At 38.2% G+C, this 23,954-nt stretch overlaps 1 protein-coding gene across 5 annotated transcripts in view; it reads left to right on the top strand.

Annotated features, from left to right (window-relative positions):
- Window positions 1-23,954, top strand: part of LOC126376193 (titin) — a 167,808-nt gene that overhangs the window by 68,729 nt on the left and 75,125 nt on the right. For 3 of the 5 annotated variants that reach the window (XM_050023427.1, XM_050023429.1, XM_050023426.1), the window contains exon 1: window positions 771-1,512. The exons of 1 other annotated variant lie outside the window; for it this stretch is intronic. In XM_050023427.1, the coding sequence (XP_049879384.1) occupies window positions 1,463-1,512 (50 nt within the window). In that variant the 5' untranslated portion in view covers window positions 771-1,462. Of the gene's footprint in view, window positions 1-769; window positions 1,513-23,954 lie in introns of those variants that run through there. One more of the 5 variants, XM_050023430.1, reaches the window with a different exon arrangement.

Below are 23,954 nucleotides of genomic sequence, written 5' to 3'. Positions count from 1 at the left end.
TGTTATGATGATATTGATTTTAATTGAAATAATTGTGTCATTCTAAAATTGTGATTGAGTTTATTTGTTTTTATCAGTTCCCTTATAAGTTTTATTTTTACTAATGTCTTATGCAAATAAATAATATTGAATAAGTATTACTACCAAACCAATCCTGCCTACACGTCCATAAAAGTCGGCATAGTTATTTGTCTAACGTTGATGTCATTTTATTTTAACCGCATAAATATAAAATGCAGTGTAGATTTTGTTTTATTTTCGCAGAAAACGGTCGACAAACTCCTTAGACTAATAAACCTAAGTTGAACTAACACAAAACTATTTAATTTACGAGATAGTGCATGAATGATTAAATATTTGAACGAACGTGACGCCAACGTAGGCAGGTCGTCAATGACTTTATTTCCTTTTTTGGAACACCAAATTAATAAGATATTAAAATGCACTTAAAAATTCACAGCAATAAAATTCATACGTGGAGTATTTCTATTTATAAAAAAAATACTACCTACTATTCCTACATTTTATTTCCATACTTTTTTTTATAAGATCACGTTGTTATACCACCATCAAATATATAAATAATTAAAATATTTTTAATTTCAGATGACAGAAAAAAACCTTAATCTTAGTTTTTTTATAACCTGCTTTTTTGTGCCACTATCTTACTTAACATACCGAAACTAACTTTTTTATTAATTTTTAAATTCTAACTTTCATAGAAATTATCTTGCTTTGTTTCAGGTACACATACATGCAAATGAACCGAAAGAAAGTTAGAAATGTCAGCGTTAGAGTAAGAATTTTGAAATATCATCACAAACTGCTATTCATTTCCACATTTTTTCTTTATTTCTTTCAACTTTCTCGTTATTAGTTGGACAACTTTTATTTACAACCTCTTAATATTCTTTACGACTTTTATCGACCGTTCTCTTTCGTGATTGCTCGAACATCCACTACGTACTTTCTTCCTACACGGTAACTTGTTTATATTTTTCTTTTTTCGCGGTCTACGGATCAGCTTCAGTGTTATTTTGTATTTCACTTGACACTGTCCGTTCCCATCTTCGATTGGAAAGTAATCATTCAATAGTTGAAGTTGTTGATACGTGTCACCCGTTGGACGTCGTGAGCGCGACTGCCGCGAAATTCATTCAACAGGCAGCCAGGATGTGGGCGGGGCGTGCGGGACGCGGTGTCATTGGGCGCCAGGCCGCCGCACAATGATGGCGGCCGTCGCATTCGGCCAATGAGCGGCGCGCGAGCCGAACGCGCGTCCGTCCGTCAACCGGCGCGACGTTGCCAGCTTTTCAGAAAAAAATACCAGATTCGACCTTCTTAGGACCCCCGGTTTTTTTTTGTTTAGCCGCGTTATCATTCGGGAACGTCTATCGAGGTCCTTATCCGTAGTGATGGTGTTGGTTCGCAGGTGGTTCCTTGGTGTAGTGTAGTGTGTATTATGGTGTGGTCGACGCCATCGGGAGAGGTGTTGATAGACATCGTTACAAGGTAATCATCGCCTGAGTCATGTGACAACGTGGCTGTCGCTCCTCGTGGTGCGGCTGACGTGTCCGTTATCATGCCGACATACCTACCCATACATATCCATCTATAAAAACATTCTTCATTAACTTCCTAGTTACCTAACTACCCTGGTTAGTCCACGTGACTCATACGGCCTATTAAAGTGGCTCAGGTACCTACCTACCTACAATTATGACTAACCTTTTGTATCTAACTATACGATCTAGCATGACATGGTAACTGATGTATTATTTACTATCAAACTAGGGTGTAGAATGTACTATAGGATTTCGGTCCTTTGCTCAAAACAAACTTTAAATTACGACGACGAACATTGGGTTTCCTGTGGCATTGGTCTATCTATACGTAGACCATATCCTTACCTACCTACCTACGTGCTAAACTGTACAGTTACCTAGCTACCTAGACATCATAACATCTGTGTATAGACAACATTTTTGGACAACCGGAAATCGAACCTGGAACCAATCATCTATCTATCTAGCTATCAACTGATCTACAGTATACAGTTACTTGCTGGTTAGGTTAGGTCACATTTTTTTTTTTTAAATAAATTTTCGACTGCCATCCTCACGATGTTATCGTTTTAAATAGGTACGCGATATGACTCCATACATGAATTAAAAAACAAATAGGCTACTTGACAACCTAGTCAAATGACATACTTTTTACGAAAGTTTTCTTTGGAGTTTGTGTGGAAATACTGTGCTGTGACGTCATCAATAAAAGCGGGGAAACGTTGTACTCATTATAAATAAAATTCGAGAATAAGTCGAAAAGTAAAATGAGATTGATTTTCGATTATCATAGACTGGCTTCTGTTTCTAGATTAGCATTTTATAATTTATCTTTGTTGGGTTTCACACTCAATGCAAGGGACGAAGTTTCCCAATAACATATACCTATTCTACATTCTAAATTATTCTGTTTTTATGGATTATGTTTGTTTTCCTAAGCCGGTACTTCTTATACCTAACTTCACGACTATATTCCAATTGAGCTAGTCAGAGTAACATACATCGCATGATGCACTAAGTACCCAGACTTCATGGAGCTTTCTGTTCGAACCGTCAACGGAATAACATAGGACATCTCGTCCTATTAGTTTATTATCAGCCAGACGCATTTTTCTTAGAGTATTGTCCCACTTCTGGAAGGTCGTAGAGTGGCCTGTCACTAGAGTTCGCCTTAGGACATCAATACCAATAGTGGCTGCAAGTTGTCGTCAACTTGTAACTCTATATTCCCTGATGATGCTTAAGACCATGAGCCTGTTATATAATGTTATACACATTAACATACCATACGTACGTAAATAGCCTGTAATACGTAAATACGTCCCACTGCTGGGCACATGTCTCCCATCAATCACCCGGAGGGGTTACAGAGCATACTCCACCACGCTGCTCCACTGCGGGTTGGTGGAGGCGTTTGGGCTAGTAGCCCGGGTCCAACGGCTTAACGGGCCTTCCGAGACATGAAATCATTCTGCGACCAAGCCAAACAAAGGACAGTCTTACAAAGTGATTTCGACCATGTATCCATCGGGAATCGAACCCGAACCTCTAGGTCATGAACAACCACTACACCATGTAAGCTGTTTATGTGCATTACAGTTTTAAATTACTATCACATTTTGGTGTTCATTGCGTCACCACTATGAAGCTACAAAATATTTCTGATCAAGCTACACACACACTCCGCAATGTAATGTAATTCTACGTTACACTGCTACTTAGCTATCAACAGGTCGTCCTCTGACATTTTATATGTCTCCCTATCCTGATGATAATACCCAGCATTCTCTTCTATCGTGAGAGTTGGATGCATATACCAACCTCAGCAACCCTGGTGCCGGGTTAGTACTGAGCCGCCAAAGGCCTCTGACATTACTGCCAGAGGCAGTAACCGGGACCAACGACTTAACGTACACGAAGCACGGATCATCTTACGCAAAATAGGGAGAATCTGCAATGTCCTAACCAAACCAGGGCTCACAGAGTGATTTTTGTGATATCAGCAGCAGTTTTTATGGGTGAATGTGTGTAAGACAGTCCTGGGTATCTCGCACACATCGTGTGTAACAGGAGGTTACACGCGCAGGCGTGGAACTATATTTAGCCACATTTCTTCGCGTAGGTCGCTACAAACGCTCGATTCAGAAAATCAGACACTTGCCCTTGACTTCCGCCAATGTCAGATATACATATTAAGCATTCCACAAGTAGGTTTAATTAGTGGATATTTAATTTTTTCTACTTCTTCTATCGTGTGGGTTGTGAGGTGGATTACCAACCTCATCAACCCTGGTGTCAAAAGAGTTACTATTGAGCCGCCAAAGGCAAGACTCATGTAACGACTACTAAGTAGTGACCGGGACCAATGGCTTAACGTGCCTCCCGAAGCACGGACCTTACTTTCGGACATTCAGGTGATTCTGACGCTTCCTCTCTTTCCTTGAAGCTTTTCTTTATTTTTTTATTTACTTAACACTACTTATCATTATTTTTGGTAGGTATACCAAAACATATGCAGACAGGGAACCTTCAGGCCTGTTGACTTAAATTTTGTACCGGGTGAGAGCCCTCAGAGCTCCCCATTTTTCCGGCCAAGTAGCAAATGCCATCTGCGACAAATCTCGTAGAGAGAGAGAGTGGTGGGGGGGACCATACGACTGCTGGGCTAATTAACTGGAGGGACTAACTCGGAGTATGGTGTAAAATAAATAATTTAATAGGTTTAACATTAATTATTTTTCCAATAACTTCACGAATAGCGATAAATAATTCATTTTATTTGAAATTTTCATCGTCAATTTATCGGTCTAATTTAGATTCCGTCTAGTGCTAACCTGGAATCGATCCTATATAGCTCACGAACAGGATATACCACTACAAAGTGACTTTATTAAACGTATAAATTGGCATATATCATATATCGACAATTGGCATCAGTAAGTAGTAACTGGGACCAACGGCATAACGTGCCTTCCGAAGCACAGGTCATCTTACCGGTTACCCCTTACTGATGTAAGTACTTATGTAGTCGTTACATGAGCCATGTCTAGTCCCTAGTCCCCAGTGTGATACTGGGGTTGATGAGGTTGGTATTCCACCTGACAACCTACACGATAAGAAGAAGATCAATTGGCATATTTCATTATACAAGACGTTTCACTTTTGTCATACTATCCTTCTGTGGCTCAGCGGTGAAGGAAAACATTATGAGGAAACGCACATTCCCCAGAAATGCATTTTCGGATATATGTGACCTAACCTGTATTGGGCTAGTTTTCCCTACGGGGGTTGGAAGGTCAGACAGGCAGTCGTTTCTGTAAAAACCCGGACCTGTCGAAATCGTCAGGTTAGGTCAGCGGACCCTGTGTAAAACGGAATAATGCTAGGGGGATGATGATGATCCTCATATGGCTCAAGATTTTTAGGCATAATAGTTAAATGATTGGGTTTATATGCCTGTGTTATTAATCAGGGTACACAGAGCCTAAAATCATTTGCCAAATGTATTTGCTCCCTAAACGAGCTTATGTCTAGCCCGGTAGAAATTATAAGCGTGGTTTTCTAAAACAGTTTCTGAAACTCAGCTGATTATCTTCCCGGTTATGTCGTGAAATCCGACAGAGGGTTGTGTCGTTTCTAACATGATGGACGAATTGCTACGGGCAATAGGCCCCTGATCCCTTGATATCGCTGTAAAGTTCGTCATATCCGTTTTAGGACTTAATGTTCTCCCTATATCACATCTCAGACATTCATTCTTCAATTTCATTCTTACCGTGTGCTAACTGCTTTGTTAATTTATTTACTAATTTGTAGACGTAATTGTCATATAAGTCTTAATTTTAGTAATTGTCTTAGTTGTTAATGTTTTATATATATGATGTAGTAGTACTGAATAAATAAATAAATAAACGCATAAGTGCAAGCGAGACACTTACCGCGCGCTGTCTCCCTTACTCCTAATATGTATAAAAGATAATATGAAGATTTCCTACGAACTTTAACCTAGCGCATACGATAATGTAATTTTAAACTAACCGAGTTTGACCGCAATATCTCATAGTAATAATATATAAACTGGTCATACAGGAAATAGCGTAGAATTTACTGTAAATGGCATTAAGTATAATTCTCTGGTGAATTGCCACACGGGCCTTCTATACCTACGAGCATTGCTGTATAATATACTTAAGAGTCATAGAATAAAGAATAACACTACGTTATAGAACGGTAACTCCGCCCCGCACGAATTTATATGAATCGGCGACCTCACCTCTCATATTACTTAAGTCATAGAATAAGGAATAATACTGCGTCCAGAACGGCAACTCTCCGCTCCCCACCAACAGCCGAGCTAGGTTTACGAAAACAGCGGGAAAAGGTTTTTTTTTTGTTTTCCTCGAAGGGCAAGACAAAGGGAACTATGTCCATACAGCCATGTCTTTCATATTTTTTTTCTTAATGATGATTAATGAAATGATGCGGGGTGATGACGGTGATTGATGAAACCTAAGCCCCCACTCTCGGAGCAGACTCCTACTCCGAACCCCAAACGAATTACCTCAAAAGACCCCATAAACTTTCGAGTTATGAAGCGGCTTCTTGCCACGAAGCGAAAATAGATAGACTTTGTTTATTGAATATTCCGATATAATAACACTGTCGCGAATGTTTTCCGACTAACTTAATGCGATCATTAACCACAAAACACTACTTCGTATTAATTATTTAGATTTTTTTAATGAAGAAAGCGACCATGTCGTTCACGTTCCCGCCAAAAGCCTGTTCCATAGACAAATCAATGTCAAATTAGTGATGTTCCAGTTCAATAGGTTTCGCTTCATTTTATGTAAAATAAAAATATAAAACATGACAAAGTAAATTAATTATAAAATGGTTTCCTAACATGTGTTAGTAATACATGACTCAATAATATGCTGCTACTCTTATCATGTTTACAGCATAACCTATAACTTTACGAAGCGGAAAATCTGTGAGACCGTTAATTATTTCACACTAATTGCATAGCTTATTGTCTTCGTGAATAATATTTACTGGTTGAGGAAAATCTATGACCTTTGCACCTGAACATTATGGAAGTAGCAAGTATAGTTATGTTAGTTTAGTTTTTCTTTAGTAGATAACTGGTACAGGTCCGATATGCGTGCGGGCTCTTTCTTGGTGCAAACGTTGTCCATCGCTATACAACGTGGTAATGCGGCGAGTGTAATGGGGACCTTTGCGCCTGGAATAACTCGGGGGGATTGTTTGACGATTAGACACGTAAGGTCTTGAATTGTTAATTTATAATTGTATTTTACAGATTGTTTTGTGATTTTTGTTTGACATTGTTTTGTAAAGTAATTATTAATTACTCATTGCCTAAACAGGGTATTTTTTTTAATCTTGATATTTCGCATGATGAAATTTATTGTTCTATTTTTAAACTGATATATTAGCCATTACATACATTATTTAAGCCACTCTCGTACGTAACCTTATAGGGGTGAGTAGAGTTAAAATTGCCACATCTGGCTATAAGTCTTCAATAACACATCATCATCATCATCTCCCTAGCACTATCCCGTTTTTCACGGGGTCCGCTTACCTGACCTGAAGATTTGACAGGTTCGGTTTTTTACAGAAGCAACTGCCTGTCTGACCTTCCAACCCGCGAAGGGAAAACCAGCCCAATACATGCTAGGTCACATACCTCCGAGAGTCTTCAATAAGACATCGGACTATCAAATCGAGACACAGATCTGGACTTCTAAATATAAATATATATATTTTTTAATTCTTCTGTGCTTTTGAGGGCACGTGAAACTCGGCCTCCGATATTGGCGCATAACAATAGCCGTTAAGCAAAGTCGATGCCTTCAAGCGATTCGAAAACTCAGAAAACTAAGTTGGCTACTGGCCAAGACTAACCAACCCGCATTGTAACGGTGGGGCGTGATGAATTATGGTCTACTTATATACATGAATCACGCCAGTAATGCCTATATGGGTTAGGAAGAGATACGAAATCCTTAGAGGAATATGACGAACCGTTCGATGATAGGTGATCAGTACATCGCATCGTCCATATAAAAAACCACGCTTGAAAAGTCTCCGTGGTTCAGTGGTTGAGCGGGAGGTCCCGGATTCAAACACCGGTGGTGACAATTCTTTTAAAAAAAAGCAAATACTGTGTGTCTATCTCTAATTTGGGCAGGATATTGCAGGAAACCACTCGATGTCTGAAATTAAGACAATCCGCGCTTCAAAAGGCACGTTAACTCGTTGGTCCCGTTTACTACATACTCAAAGGCTCAATAATAACCCTGGCACCAGGGTTGATGAGGTTGGTCATCCGTGTCACAACCCGATAGAAGAAGATGGTAGATAGGATACCTCTGTCGATTGTTTACCCGGGAAGATAAGCAGCTGAACGTGTTTTACTTTCTTCGCTCCCAGTCCTGCGCAGACGCAACGTCCTTGCTGTTAACGGAAGTGACTTAGTAGGTCAAACTATAGTAAACAACTCATTTGTTTATCTATAATGTAGTACAAAGTCTGTTTATAGGTTCATTGAGCTTCTTTTTTTTTTCCTTCTTCTTTTCTTCTTCCCCCTCCGGTTGATTGAGGGGAGGCCTGTTGCCCAGCAGTGGGACGTATATGGGCTGTTGATGATGATGATGATGACCTACTTGATTATTAGAAAGAAAGAAACATAATGTATTTGCTTAAACATGAGTAGTATAAATATAGTTTTATAGTCTGGCACAAATATGTTTACGGCCATGTTTTTTATCTAACGTCAATCTGAATACGATGTTTTCCTGCTTTCTATTATAGGAATGCCATTAAAACTTAGCACGGTAAGCCAGAGGTGTCCCAGAAGCCAGATAAAGCTTTTACGACTTCCGGTATGACGTCACTCCCATAACGAACCCTATATAACCTTCGGTATAATGTAAATTATGTGTAGGTATCTTTATGTTAGGTAGAGTGCGCAAGAAAACGTATTTACATATAGCATAATCTCGCGACTATATCTCAATAGGGTAGTGAGAAGTACATCCATCGTAAGGATGATCTAAGTATCCAATGGTGCTAATTCCTGTAAATACCATCTAATTTTATTTTAAGTTATATCTGTCATTTTCTTATCCGCCGAAAAGGAAAGGGACGGGTAATCGACAAGCATAAAATTTATGGAACACAAGTCAATTTTAAGCACAAATCTAAACCGTCTAAAAATTTTACGTCCGTCAATAACCCGACACAGTAGACAGCACGTCAAACGGATTGCATACCAGCGACGTACCTTTTGATTCGCCCGGGTTATTCATTCATTTACTCATTCTTCCTAAAATTAAGAGCTGTGAATCATCCGTCCCTTTCCTTTTCGACGGATATGAAAATGACGGATATAACTTAAAATAAAATTAGGCGGTGTCTGCAGGAATCGGGGCCAATAAGTATATAAAATCCAGTCTGGATTTTTTATTTATTTTTAAACGATGAAGTGACAGGTGTCAGATTCAGTAAAGGAATACACATGCCTCTAAAACGGATCAGTAGCTTGCGTGCCAGCTACCGGCACGTGGTACACTGGACACGTTTGCAAATTAAACTTGTAAATACTTACGTTCCAAAATCGAATGTAGTGCAAACTACTTGCTTGCCAGGTACAGACATGTCAATTAACGTATACTTGAAAGTTGCTGGCACGTGCAAGGAGCTGGCATGCAAGTCTGCCAGCTACTAGCATGTGTATTCCCGCCTTGACTGTACAAGTAGAGAGATTTAAGAGATATTAATTACATCAATGACTACAAGTATTTCGAAAGTAGGCCATAATTGTTTTTGCTGCCGTTTGTTTGCACTCTTTCACGATCTAAGGTCAATGTCAGACGTAGATTTACAGGGCCATGTAAATAAAAAAAAAAATTTTCATTTTATTTTTTTATTTTACAATCTCTCATAATCGTCTGGCATCGATGAATTCTAGGTAGAAGAAACCTCCACGCGTGAACATTCTTAATACTTATTAAAAATAAATATTCGCCATAGGCCATGACATTTTCCTACAGTACAAGCAGGCTAAGAAAAACAAAGTTATAATTCTCGTGCTCCGCCTTGGGGCTGTTATGCTGCTTCTTGTTTGCGCTGAAGCAACGAAAATATACCACCAAATTAATGTTTGCGTTGTACTAGACAGGCTAACTGCCTACATGGTCCAGTGGTTAAACGTTGGCCTCACCATCAGGAGGTACAGGGTTCGAATACCGGTGGATACATGTCTTAAAATTTTCAGTACTACTACGGCAGTACTATTCAGAGGCGGAGAACAGGAGTCCTAGTACGGCTTTGAAATAGACTACTCTGGGCGACATCCCACTCGCGTCAGACAGAGTACTGCGGGGCGGAAAGCAAGAGGAAAACCACTGACCTATTTTTCCCTAAAAAAGTAGCATGGAAAGTCAGGAGAATGCTACACCGACAAGAGCGTGGCTCTTAAATTAGAGATGATGAACCATGGCACGAGAATCATAGTCGAGACTAGAGAACCGGAGAGTGAATATGATTGGCCACCTGATACGATACGATTCGTTTATAAAGAACATCATAGAAGGAAAAGTTGAAGGAAAGATAGGAAGGGGTAGACCTAGGAGAAAATTAACGAAACAAATTAAAAAGAAGGTACAGGTGTCGTATCAGAAGGTGAAGGATTTGGCGGAGAGAAGAGAGGTATGGCGGTTAGCTTACCGACAAGAGCGCAGCCCTTAAATTATGTAACCGGGTTGTTTAATAACCGATTTAAGTTGGTATGTGCAAGTGTTCATTCAAAGAGCAAGAATCCATTTATCAATATTTTACTTCATATCTCCCTAAATAAAAAAGATATAATACGGTAGTTTCCAACTAGTCAAATCAGTTACTTTGTACTAAACGTCAAAACACGAAATGACTATGGAATTTGTGTGAAAAAGCAACCTGTGACGTCATAGAAAATCGTGACAAAATGTCGTACTTATTATTACATTTTTCTTTATTAAATAGAAAAATATTAAAAAAAATGTCACTTTTAGATCTTGCTTGATTTAGCAATCAGAATTTCATAATTTATCGTTGAAAACTACCCAATTGATAAGTTACTAACCCGATTAGATCATTACAACAGTCTAAATTAAAACCGAAAGCTGTTTACTGTACTAGGGCAGTGAAACGTCACTCCTTTGTCTGTTATCAACTTATCACTTATCAGATAAGGTGATAACTACACTGTCACGTACTATATTGTTTACCTAAGTGTGTAGGAAGGCGACACGAGTGATAAACATGATAAGATTTGCTTTAAAAAAATGCAAATGGAATTCCATAGTCTCTGCTTGCCCCGGTGGGAAATAGGCGTGAGTTTATGTATGAAATCAGAAATCAGAATCATTTATTCAACGTAATTATCATGGATAAACTAATAATAAAACATTTTATTTAGGTAAAACCTACGACACACATATACATTTATAAAATTAAAATATACACACATTAATATTTAGTTGGATGTTTAGTTTTGTTTAAACTTATTGAAGGTCAATGTAACATTTTTGAATTTACGTTATTTCGCAAGGTGTTATGGCTGAGGAGAAGAAATGACAAGATATGTATGTTAACAATATGTAAGTTTTGCTTTTCTTAGGAACGTAATGGACCTATGTTACTTGCTGGCCAAGCAGTGAATGTCAACTAGGAATCACAATAATCGCATCACAAAATTAATTATTAATTAATTATTTTTGTGATATGTCCGGTCACGAGCATTAATTATGTATACACTTTGGTACCATGTCACATTAACTTTTTTGACAAATGGAACTGTAAGTCTCACTAAATGTCAAATATGTTAGTGCGACAGAGTCGTAAAGTGGGTACATTATATTGTTCATGACTATCCCTACTTCGTTTCGAAACTGGGGCCTCCGGATCGTGAGCCCACTGGACCACGGAGATCTTTATCTTTTTTTATTTGACGTGGCTTGTTGCAGATTTAGCGCATATGGCATTAACTACTTGGCCGGACAATAGGGTTACACCCTCTGATTTTAGCTTGATGAAACGCCAGTAACTTTTACTTCTGTAACCCTATAACTAATTTAAAACTAAAACTACTCGTCCACGTCCTAACGATGTTAATCTAGTCGAGTTGCTGGGTAAAACTGGTGTATCCACACGTGATCCCCCTGTAGGATATTCCCTGGTAGGGTGACCATATTGTCCAGTCCAGCGATCGCTTTGATGTCCCCCAACCCTGAGTGAAGCGTATCCTGCACTATATTGCACTTTTCTAGTTTATCTACAGGATACACATCTCTGAACTCGCAGCCGTCATTATAATTATTCAGTATTATCTTAGGCTAATGACTTGATAAATAACGACGTGATGTATACGCTTATCTACTGAGTTTACTTATTAAAGTGACGTATTTGTCGCCTTTTCCGTACTAAGCTGTATACTTTTCAAACCATTATATTACTTTTAATGCGAAAGGGATATAAGCATAACCCTCTTTCGCGCTAAGCGATGTCCTATATCTCGGTCCTGCTGTCATTTTGATCATGCATATTATTATACGTCAATGGGTATAATTATTATAATTATGAGGTGTCTGCACGAGTCAGCGCCAATGCCGAACCTAAATTCTTGTAAGTAAAAAGGTTACTAACCCACCATTGCCTATATAAAAAATCCGTTCTATAAAGATTTTTATCGTATACTCATAGTATATAGTCGTAAATGGTTTTACGACTTAATATACTATGAGTATTCGATACCAATCCGAAGCGAATCTACAAAAAGTCACGTTAAAAAGAAACGTATTAACTCAAAAAGACAACTTAACCAAACCGTCGGGCATTTTTTCTGTCGCCATCAAACAATGGCCCAAATTCCGAGCACCATCAGTGAGCTACCGCTTGTGGCCTTGACTCGACTCCCGCGCACTTGTCATATGCGTCCGCGCAGCTATTTTTAAAACTTGGGACTCCCGCTCTTTTGAACCATGTGGTTGCGGAGCGGTGGGGGTTGGAAGGTGTTTTTGGTTATTGAGCAATATTTGAGTTTTTTTAAATTTGATAACAGAAAGAGGGTGAGTTAGTAATCCTTTTTTTTTGAAGATGTAACATAACGCGGCATCACGCCTGTATCCCCGAAGGGGTAGGCAGAAGTGTATAGTACAACCCATTCCTCGCCAGCTATGTTTAAGTCCCATGTAATAGGAGGCGAGTCCATTTCCATTAACCGGACACAAATTCGGGAAATTAAATACATATATGTATTAATAATTATTATCTATGATTCAAACGTGAATTCACCATCATAAAGTCGGATTTTATCAATATCGATAACTTCCAACAGATACGCATCGCCTTATTTAACAGAAGTACGTCCTTAGTAGTCCTTATAATTATAAGGACCCCTTAACCTAACTTTCCATTTTGCGGAAATAACAAAAAAAACAAGATAAGATAAAACCCGAGTTTAAATTTGTGAAGTTTCTTTAATTCCGGACAATACCTGGGGTTCTGGAACTTCCAGAAAGTTCCAGAAAGTTGGCGAATAAAGTTACGAATGGCTGCGAGGAGTTAAGGTTGCGACGCATAACGCTCAACTTCTCCTAAACTCCCATAAGCGGCGCAAGAAACTGTTTAACAACACGGTTTTTGTGTGGTCCTGTTTTTCACCGGCTTGCTTCTCAAACGGGAAGCTCCGGTTCTAACCCCAGTATCGGACTTGCACCAATGAGTTATTAATTTATCTTAAGTGCAGCTTTCACTAACACAGTTGGCTCGACCATTACAGACGGCGATACGGCTCACTACCTATCGCGTTGGTCTAACAGAAAGCTCAGTGAGGCGTGGGTCGTGCTCGGGTTAAACTTCCACAGTGCACACTTCATACAAAAAATCTCGTTTTACACAGACACTACACATTGACGTTATCGTACACGCGCATGTGTGTGTGGTGTCTGACACCCATACGATAGAATACTAAAGTAATACCGAGGGCAGGTGAGATAAACCTAGCTCAGCCGCTGGTGGGGAGCGGAGAGTTGCCGTTCTATACGTAGTATTTATTCCTTATTCTATGACACTACTAGGTATACTATTTTTCAACCGCTTTTCTCGTGCAATAGGGTAGTTTCCAACTAGTCAAATCAGTTACTTTTTACTAAACCTGTGACGTCATAGAAAACGTGGCAAAATGTCGCACTTATTATTACCGTTTTCTTTATTGAAATTCATAAATAAGTTAAAACGAAAAAAGAAAACGTTTTTTGACACATTTAGATCTGGCTTTATTTAGTAATCAGAATTTTATAATTTATCTTTATTCAAATTCAAATTCAAAAATATCTTTATTCAGTGGGTAACATAGTTACACTTGGAATCGTCAATTTTACATAACGAACGTCTCATCCGCCTAAAACTACTGCAGCTTCTCACAACCTGTATAGCCGGGGAAAAGAAGCTGCAAGAAAAACTTCGGCACAGGGCACGTTCTTTAAAAAAATAAACATATAACATAAAATATTGGTATACAATTGAGTAATTTAGCTGCCTAATATCAGTTCTCAGACAGTTAATCCCATGCATTCATATCTTCTAAATAATCACTAACTTTATAATAACCTTTTTTGTAAAGTTTTTGTTTAACTACTGTCGTAAAACAGTTGAAAGGCAAATTCTGAATGTCAATGGGAATCTTATTGTAAAAACGTATACATAGACCCTTAAAAGATTTAGTAATCTTATGTAATCGACTGACTTGTAAAGCAAGTTTATTTTTATTCCTGGTATTAACAATGTGTCGATCGCTATTTTTTGCAAATAATCCTATATGTTTTTTTACATATATTAAGTTTTCAAAGATATATTGTGATGCCAAAGTTAAATATTAATTTCTTTAAATTTATTTCTAAGTGACATCTTTCACCTAGGAAACTACTCTTCCACTATTGCCTCTTACTCTTATCCGAATCTGGATCGCGGTGATTAGAATCAATTTGTCTAAACTACTCCTACCTATCAGTTATCATCTGACCGCAGTTGGTCAATTATCATTTAGTCTGATTCGCAAATCGTCGGCGATAAAAAACAAAATAATATATCCAAGGACTAAGGAATAGGCAGTGAGTCAGATCTCGAAAGACAAACACGCAACCATTTTTGGCATGACGTCAATCAATCAATAAATCTTTATTGCACAAAAACATAAACACAGGATATGTGCAGACGAATAAAATAAGCACAATAGGCGGCTTTATCGCTAAACAGTAATTTCTGTCAGGCAATCATAGAAGTCTTTATACATTTATGATGAACGGATCATAGTGACTTGTGACTATTGACTATAGATGGATTAGACAAATAATTAAATAGACAGATAATTGATACCACAGCCTCCGTGGTTTAGTGGTTAGAGCGTTAGGCTCACGATCTGGAGGTCCGGGTTCGATTCCCGATGGGGACATTGTCTAAATCACTTTGTGAAACTGTCCTTTGTTTGGTAAGGACTTTTCAGGCTTGAATCACCTGATTGTCGGAAAAAGTAAGATGATTCCGTGCTTCGGAGGGCACGTTAAGCCGTTGGTCCCGGCTATTAGCCGTAAAAACACCTCCACCAACCCGCTGTGGAGCAGCGTGGTGGAGTATGCTCCATACCCCCTCCGGTTGATGGAGGGGAGGCCTGTGCCCAGCAGTGGGACGTATATAGGCAGTTTATGTTATGTTATGTAATTGATATCACGTGGTTTCCAGGTTTTGTGCCCGGTTAATGGAAATAGGCTCGCCCTCTATTAGTTAGTTAGTTAGAGGAGTACATAGGTGAAGTTGGGCGCGAACCTCGGCTAGGGCGTCGTCTGAGAGGAAAAAAAGAATTAATCGACCCTAGTGGGTGGGGAAATAGTAATGATCCATGTAAACAACAATCGAAAAAAAAACGAATTGTAGCGTGGACAGCGATTCCCGGAACGGCGACTGCTTGACATCACATCTGTCATTTACATGTACAGTTCAAAACACAATTTTAATCACGCTACATACAATATTTTTTTTCCACTGATATAATTGCATTTTTTGATTCATTTTTGTTTCATAATATTTTTGGAAACCTTCCAGCCTGTTTTATAAATGCAGTAATCTTATGGGATTAAATATGTGATACAAAGCTACTAGGTATATATACTTACATCTTATCTGGATATTTTCTTCGGATGGCTTGTTACTGGCGCCTACTTTCAATTATCAATACAATCTAATCTAATCTAGCCTACAAGATCCGACTGTTGCGCAAAGGCCTCCTCTTCCTCTTCCCATTATCGCGATCCTGAGCGCACTCCGGCCAGTCCCACCGGCAAGCGTCCATGTCGTTGCGCCATCATAAGACACAACGCGTGACGATCCGTGCGTACCGCTCAGCGTGCATGCGACAAACATGTCCGGCCCAACCTCATTTAAGTCTGTCATCAATACAATACAAAGTGCCTATTGGATACTGAAGAAACACATTAAATAATGTGTTTAAATAAACAATTTCAGAGTAGGTAATAGTTGTTACACAAAAGCGGCCTTACTGCGTAGGTAGAACTTTATACTGTTAGGTATAGGATATAATTAAGTTTATCAATTAATATATAAATGATAGGTTTAGTAGCAGCAATGATGGATGATGATGTGATAACTTTTAAGAACCGATGTGGAGAGGTTTAAACTAATAAAACACATTGTCACCAATAGACTCTTATTTATACATATAACGTTTATGTTTTTAATAATTATTTGTACAATATCTATGCTTATAGAACAGGCGCACACACATAAGCTTCGACGTCCTTTCTTGTTCTTCTCGTACACTGTGTGGCGTATTCTCATTATCTCTCTAGTACTCGAAGAACCTATGAACTCTGCAGCGGGTTCGCTGGGAGAGCATCACCTCGTTAATTACTTATAAACGTAAAAATAGATGAATCCACCTGATGTACTCTTCAAACAGCCGTAGCTTTACCGTACTTGTTAGGCGCTTGCTGCTATAGGTCCACTCCGGCCGCTATCGCTTAACATCATCCTGCGCCCACGTGGTTACCCTCAGGCATTGCCTAAATTCTTATCCCGGACTAAGACTTTTCACCTCACCACCTCAGCATACAAGTAAGTTCGCACTTAGTTGGATCATGAGCAATCTTGGTGGCTTGGTGGCAGATCAATAGCAACTTCTGTTACCAGGGAAGAGTGACACTCTTTATGATACATAACGATGATAAACAGCAATGATTCGATTATTTCAATTATACGAGTATTTTTATGTAAAAATAAATGAAAGTGGTAACCTAACATATATTTTAATAGCAAAGGTAAGTACTTATAGCCGAATTACCTTGTTGACAAACCTTTCCTTCTGATCAACTTTGAAATTGGTAAACGGATGTATTCGTTGTCTTCCAACTTTCGAAAATGTTTGAAAAACTGTTTGGTGTATAGGTAACTTTCACATCAGAGACTAACGTTTAATGAATTTCGTCCAACCTTAGCATATAGGTAACTCGACCAGTCCAGTATCGACCATTCTTTTTCTTGATTATTTGGCAAAATTTATCAACGAATAATTCCAAATAATGATAACCACACAATAGGAGTACTTTGTTTCATCCTTGTTTCACAATTTTTTTACACTTTTATTGAATTTTTACAATGAAATTGAAATTTATTCTATAAAAATAACAATAGACATGACAAATTCTTGACATGACTTGGACATGACAGGAACATTATTTATTATTTATTATTTGTAATTATATACTAAACAGTCAAAACATACATACCAAAAACTGAAAATTAGATTGAAAGAAGATTACATGCTATGATAATTTATTAAAATTGTTCAATTTTATTTGATCCTATCTAATAAATATAACTGAATAAATTCGAAAGTGAGTTTGATTGTGTGTTACGTTACAGCACAGCAATAACTAATAAATAGTACTACCTATAGAAGAAACACTCTCCACGCGTTTGGAGCCAGGGACAAATATTTTAGGTACTTATTAGGTATTAGGGGTTTTTAGGGCTTGTTATGTTATGTTATTACTTCATCATCATCAGCCCATTAACGTCCCCACTGCTGGGGCACGGGCCTTCCCTATGGATGGATAGGGAGATCGGGCCTTAAACCACCACGCGGGCCCAGTGCGGATTGGTGGTTATTAACGACTGCTAATGCAGCCGGGACCAACGGCTTAACGTGCCTTCCGAAGCACGGAGGAGCTCGAGATGAAAACTTTTTTTTTTTTGGTCACCCATCCTATGACCGGCCTCTGCGAAAGTTGCGAATGTTATTACTTATCTAAATCAAAACTCGAATAAAATATTATTCAGGCAATGGGTTAAATGATTATAATCACGGTATCTAAGTATTTAAACATAAAAGTTATGTTTGGTATTCTTGTATTTTAGACTTCCGACAAGGCTGAATCGCATGCTATTGTGTGTCTCCGCGCTCGGAAAAAGTTGTGTCAAATTAACATTTATCGAAATTTATTGAAGACAGAAAACTAATTCAAGAAATCACATGAAGAAAAATTTCATTTGACTAGGCTGTATGGCTATGTTCCTTTGCCTGCTCCTTCTCCGGGCAAATCTAACAAAAAAAAATGACGATGGCAACTTAAAAAAGATTAAGATGACCAAAGACTAGGCTGTATGGGTTAAGTTCCCTTTGCATGCCTTATTTTTTAAAGTGGTGTATATAAGCCACGTCAATGATGTTGAAATGATGTTAAGATTTTCTGGTGAGTTTTTTTGTGGTTATTATCTCTGAACTTTGGCTAAAATAAGTTCCACATGTCCATGACAATGGCTTAATCTCACTATCTTTCTTTCAGTGTAAAACCCTCAGAATAATAACTGTAGAACCACCTAAAAATCAATGGCTTAGTACATTGACTATCGATTATGCTTTTATACCGCCACACGTAATGTGGTTTACCTATGTTTCCGCGTCTTAACGGGGTAGACAGACCTGTAATACGTCGTTTTGTTGCAGGGTTCAAAGTCCAACTTGGATGTCTATCTTCAAGGGCTACCTGGGGATTTCCCCATTAAGATAATGTTGTGCTTACACTCGGAGTAATTGTCTTCTACATCTACATCATGCTTTTCGTCGAGTTAATCACTAATTGTGTAATTTATATTATAACGTCATCGCTACACATCAAATATCTGCCTTCAGCGGTTTGCTTCATGATTTTGCCTAAGACCTGCCGTTCAGGCACTTAATATATCACTTTTTGGGTGAAACTTTAGCGTTTAAGTGGTTTGACTTTGCTTTGCTTGATTGTAATAACAGGATTATTCCTAAATTTGTGTTATCATGAAATAACCTAGACGTGCTAAACTCTTTGCTGTATAAGAAGAAGTAATGTTAATATACGTTTTTTAAAAGTGAAATTTTTAATTCCATCACCTTTGCTTTGCTTGCAATAGGAGAGTATCCTGTTTAAGGCGCCCACTCCTACTCTCTATTTTTTGCACTCTATTAAGATCCCTTTTATTCTCTGAGTTCGGCAATCAACACCCATGCCCTGGGACCAACCTTTTCTCAATGCCCTGCCGACGGCGTCCTAGAGGTAGGGTGGGCTCATCCCCACACAGAGGCTACGCAGGAAGTTTCATCGTTCAAAATATCCATTACAAGATTTTTAAAGCAGAATTTAACTTAATGAGGCCTATGTTTACGCCAGCCTGTATTTACATGATAAATGTACTTAAGTTTTTTTTTTCAATATTCTACCCCTTGGAGGATACAGACGTGATGCTATGTTATGTCCTTTATTCTCTGTAGTTCTAACTGCTCAGTTCTACCGTAGAACTATTGTATTATTTCACAATATAAAGAAGGTATTGGTCTTTTTAAAACAAGGTTTATAAAAATATATTATTATATCAAAATGGAGTTTCATTAGTTGCAGCCAATTTCTCTACATACCTATAGGTAATTATTTTGTTTCTTAAAAGGTAAATAAAAATAATAAGAGGAAAATTAATTGTAAGTATTTGACTATTTAAACCAAATCATAAATAAAAAGAATAGGTCTAACACTACTACTTATATAAAAACAACGAACTGAAAAGTATAAAAAAACAGCAAAACAGTTTTTACCATAACTGTACAATAACGTCAAAACTCGCTCGACGTAAAGGGAAAATAAGGCCACTCGCCGTAAAGAGACTCGCCGTAGCGCGGGTCGCCGTTCGGAAAGTCGCTGTCAACGCTACAATTCAAAAAAACACACTACGACGCATACAAGTCCTGAACTAAAAGGGAAGTCATCTTAGTGGGTCATAAGGAAATCAAACTTGTTTGTAGCACCGTAAATAGCTACTGACTCACGGCCACTTCAATGTTATCCGTAATGCAACCACCACACGACAGTCTACGGTTAAAACCTAGTTAATAGCACGTAATTACTGCTAACTTGGCCTCTGTGGTCCAGTGGTTGAGCGTTACGCTTACAATCCGGAGGTCCCGGGCTCAAATCCCGATGGGCACATAGCACAAAAATCACTTTGTGATCCCTAGTTTGGTTAGATATTACAGGCTGATCACCTGAGTGTCCGAAAGTAAGACGATCCGAGCTTCGGAAGGCACGTTAAGCTGTTGGTCCTGGTTACTACTTACTAATGTAAGTGAGTAATCGTCACATGAACCATGTCAGGGGCCTTTGGCGGCTCAATAATAACCCTGACACCAGGGTTGATGAGGTTGGTAATTCACCTCACAACCCACACGATAGAAGACTGCTAACTTAAAAATGAATACGTTACCTACTGGGTATAGAAATTCTCACCCGACTCATCCGATTGTCCGATAAAGATGGTCCGTGCTTCGGAAGGCACGTTAAGCCCTTGGTCCCGGGCAATCCAGGCATGAGGTAAAAATCGGCTTATAAAAGTGCTCATAATTTGTATTAAAACAAACATACTTCATCGCACAAAACTTAATATACACACACGGATATATCAGTAAATTAAGCGGCCTTATTGCTCTAAAGCAATTTCTTCCAAGCAATCACATCTATAAAATTAAATGGATATAAACCGATGAATAGAATTCACTTTTCAATTTTAAAATATTGTTCGGATGATGAATGGTCTATGCAGTTTGCTGCGAAACTAAAAGCGAACGCTCTCTAAAAGAATACCTAGGTATTTTCTAAGTCATTGAACTGAAAGCACTGTACATCGCGCCGACACTTTCTACCGGGTTAAATAGCGGTCACAGTAGATCGAACGTAGGAACTCCATTATTTTTTACAGCAAAATCAAGTCATGACAATAAATTGAAAATATTGAAACGTAAACGACCTTATAGAAAGCAAGGTTTGTGAAATTTGTATCAGTAGTTAATAGAGTAGGTATTTAAAGAAAAATATACATTCATACATCAATCAATAATTCTTTATTGCACAAAGACATAATAAACAAATAAAATATAAGCACAATAGGCGGCCTTATTGCTAGACTGCAATTTCTGCCAGGCATCCTCAAGGAAAAAGAATGCATTGGAGCCCGGGATGGAGCAATATAAAATAATAGGAAAAACAAATGTATAATTCTACCAACGTAAATAAAATATACCAAATATATATATTACACTCACAAATACATACAGTCATGAGCAATATAATGTACCCACTTTAGGACTCTGTCGCACTAACATATTTGACATTTAGTGAGACTTATAGTTCAATTTATCAAAAAAGTTAATGTGACATGGTACCAAAGTGTATACATATTAATGCTCGTGACCGTACGTATACATAACCTATATAATATAATACATATAAGGAGAATGAGAAATAAATATATCCAAAGCTGTTTATTCCTGGAGGAAAACCGCCAAATGTATCTTATAGGTACTTATCGTCACCATAAAGTGAAAACCTATTAAGCGCCTTTTTGAAAAATCACATTACTTTCAATTAATTTCATTCCGGCACCACATTTTTTTACATGGATTGAAACTAACATGTGCTCGCGTGCGAGGTTTTAAAAAATCGCATCCGAAAGTGATTTTTCTAAGAAGCTTACGTAGTTTTCAATAAAAGACGATATATTTGAGAGATCACAACTTGACTGGACAAATGGGGAGCGCTTTACTTCTCATCCGTTTTAAATTAAGTTTTTAAAATATACAATAGCCCCGATTCCATCAGACCTCCTAATTTTATTGTAAGTTATACCTGTCATTTTCTTATCCGCCGAAAAGGAAAGGGACGGGTGATTGACAACTGTTAACCAATAACCCGGGCGAATAAAATAGGCATCTCGCTAGTATGCAACCCGTTTGACGTGTGCTTGTCAACTTAATTCTGTCGGGTTATTGGCCAATATATAAATTTGGGAGGGTTTTTAAAATTCCTGCCTAAAATTAACGTGTGTTCCATAAATATGCCTGTCGATTATCCGTCCCTTTTCTTTTCGGCGGGTTAAAAAATGACAGGTATAACTTGGCGTCTACAGGAATCAGCACCAATTTCTTTCAATATTGGCAACTAAATACTTAAAATCTTGGTCACTTGCCAGAGACATTGTAGTCACTACAGTTCGGTGTGTCACCGGCTTGCTTCACAAACATGTAGCGCCGGTTCGATCCCCATTTCAGACCAATTTACACGAAATAATCACTACATAGTATAAAACAAAGTCGCTTCTCTGTCCCTATATCCCTATGTACGCTTAAATCTTTAAAACTACGCAACGGATTTTGATGCGGTTTTTTTAAATAGATAGAGTGATTCAAGAGGAACGTTTATATGTATAATAACATCAATTAAATAGTGGAGAAATACTGTTATTTTTAAGGTTTTTTATGTGATGTCGTAAATAATTTCATCCGAGCTTTGCACCCGAGCGAAGCCGGGGCGGATCGGTAGTAAGAAATACGTATATCTTTGCTTGAAAATACATTCTGCTTACCATTATCAATGACAATAATAATCGCTGATGTTATGTATTATGTTCTTCATAATATTTCCAGCTGGACGATTAGATGTAAGATACGGATGATACTTATTCTATGTACTTAGTCGGCTTTCTGGGGCTGACTAATCGGTTAGTCGGCCGTAAACCTGTAGTCGGCGCTACTCTACTTATCAGTGGAAGTTAATTGACATAGAATAAGGACCATTCGTATCTTATATCTAATCCCAACTTGCAAGTCGAAGTCCTTTCGAAGTTTCTAGCAGCTTCAATATCTAGTCATTATGACTGTTTTTATTGCTTTTAAGACCCTAATGACCTCACTTCTTACCTATGTTATATTGTATTAATAAAGTTTTATATGGTAGTTATATTCAGCTTATGATTACCGTTATAATTGGCTAGTTTTCAACTAGTCAAATCAGTTACTTTTTACTAAACGTCAAAACAAGAAATTGCTATGGAATTTGTATGAAAAAGCACTCTGTGACCTGTGGCAAAATGTCGTAGAGATAGCATTTACATCTTCATTAAATACATAACATGACATAATAAAATATACTTGTACGATTTTAAAAAAGGAACAAGTATTATCTGCCTACACCATGCGTAGTACTATTCCTTACTGTAGTTTGGTAATAGGTATTCCCTATTAAAAATCGTGTTTCATTCGTCCTTTTAACGATCCCGTTTACAACACTAGTTATAAATTAAACACGTCTCTTTTTGTTCTGAAAGTTATTCCAAAGTTAAAACATCTACTTCGCTAGACAAACTTAACCGGTTGCAAGTCGATCGAAAGTACGCGCCAACTTTGTAAACGTCGAAGTGTATAGAAATGTATAGAAGCGTATACATATACGGGCGCGAGGCGCGATCGCGGAGTATGACCTTCGCTAACAGCCGGCTGGCAACAACGTACAACCCATATCTATAGTCTACGTTCTGTATACAGATTGGATCAACAACTCCACAACCATACGCTATAGCTATATAGACACGCTTAGCACGATGACCTGTTCCCCACCCCCCGCGCCTCCCGCCACCCCGCGCCATGACGCATCAAACGCGAACGCCAACAAACGGCGTAACAGACATTCCTTTCAACTCACATTCGAACTTAGCTTTACGACTTTAGACTGCTATTTGAACTTTATTATTATTCCTTACGATGTATAGTGCTGGAGGTTTGCGCGGGAAAGTGTTCATTGTATTTATTTTTGTACACAGTCGGACACAAGTGCAGTGTTCCGAGAAGCGTTTCAAAAACAGAAGCGCATTCTAGCGTTGGCAATGCAAGATGGCTGGATTGACTCGTAGCTTTCAACATAGGGATTTATTTCTACATTTTCTACTAAATAATTC

Source organism: Pectinophora gossypiella, chromosome 20 (assembly GCF_024362695.1).
Source record: "Pectinophora gossypiella chromosome 20, ilPecGoss1.1, whole genome shotgun sequence".
NCBI classification, from domain to species: Eukaryota; Metazoa; Arthropoda; class Insecta; order Lepidoptera; family Gelechiidae; genus Pectinophora; species Pectinophora gossypiella.
This window is presented reverse-complemented; position numbering and strand designations above follow the sequence as displayed.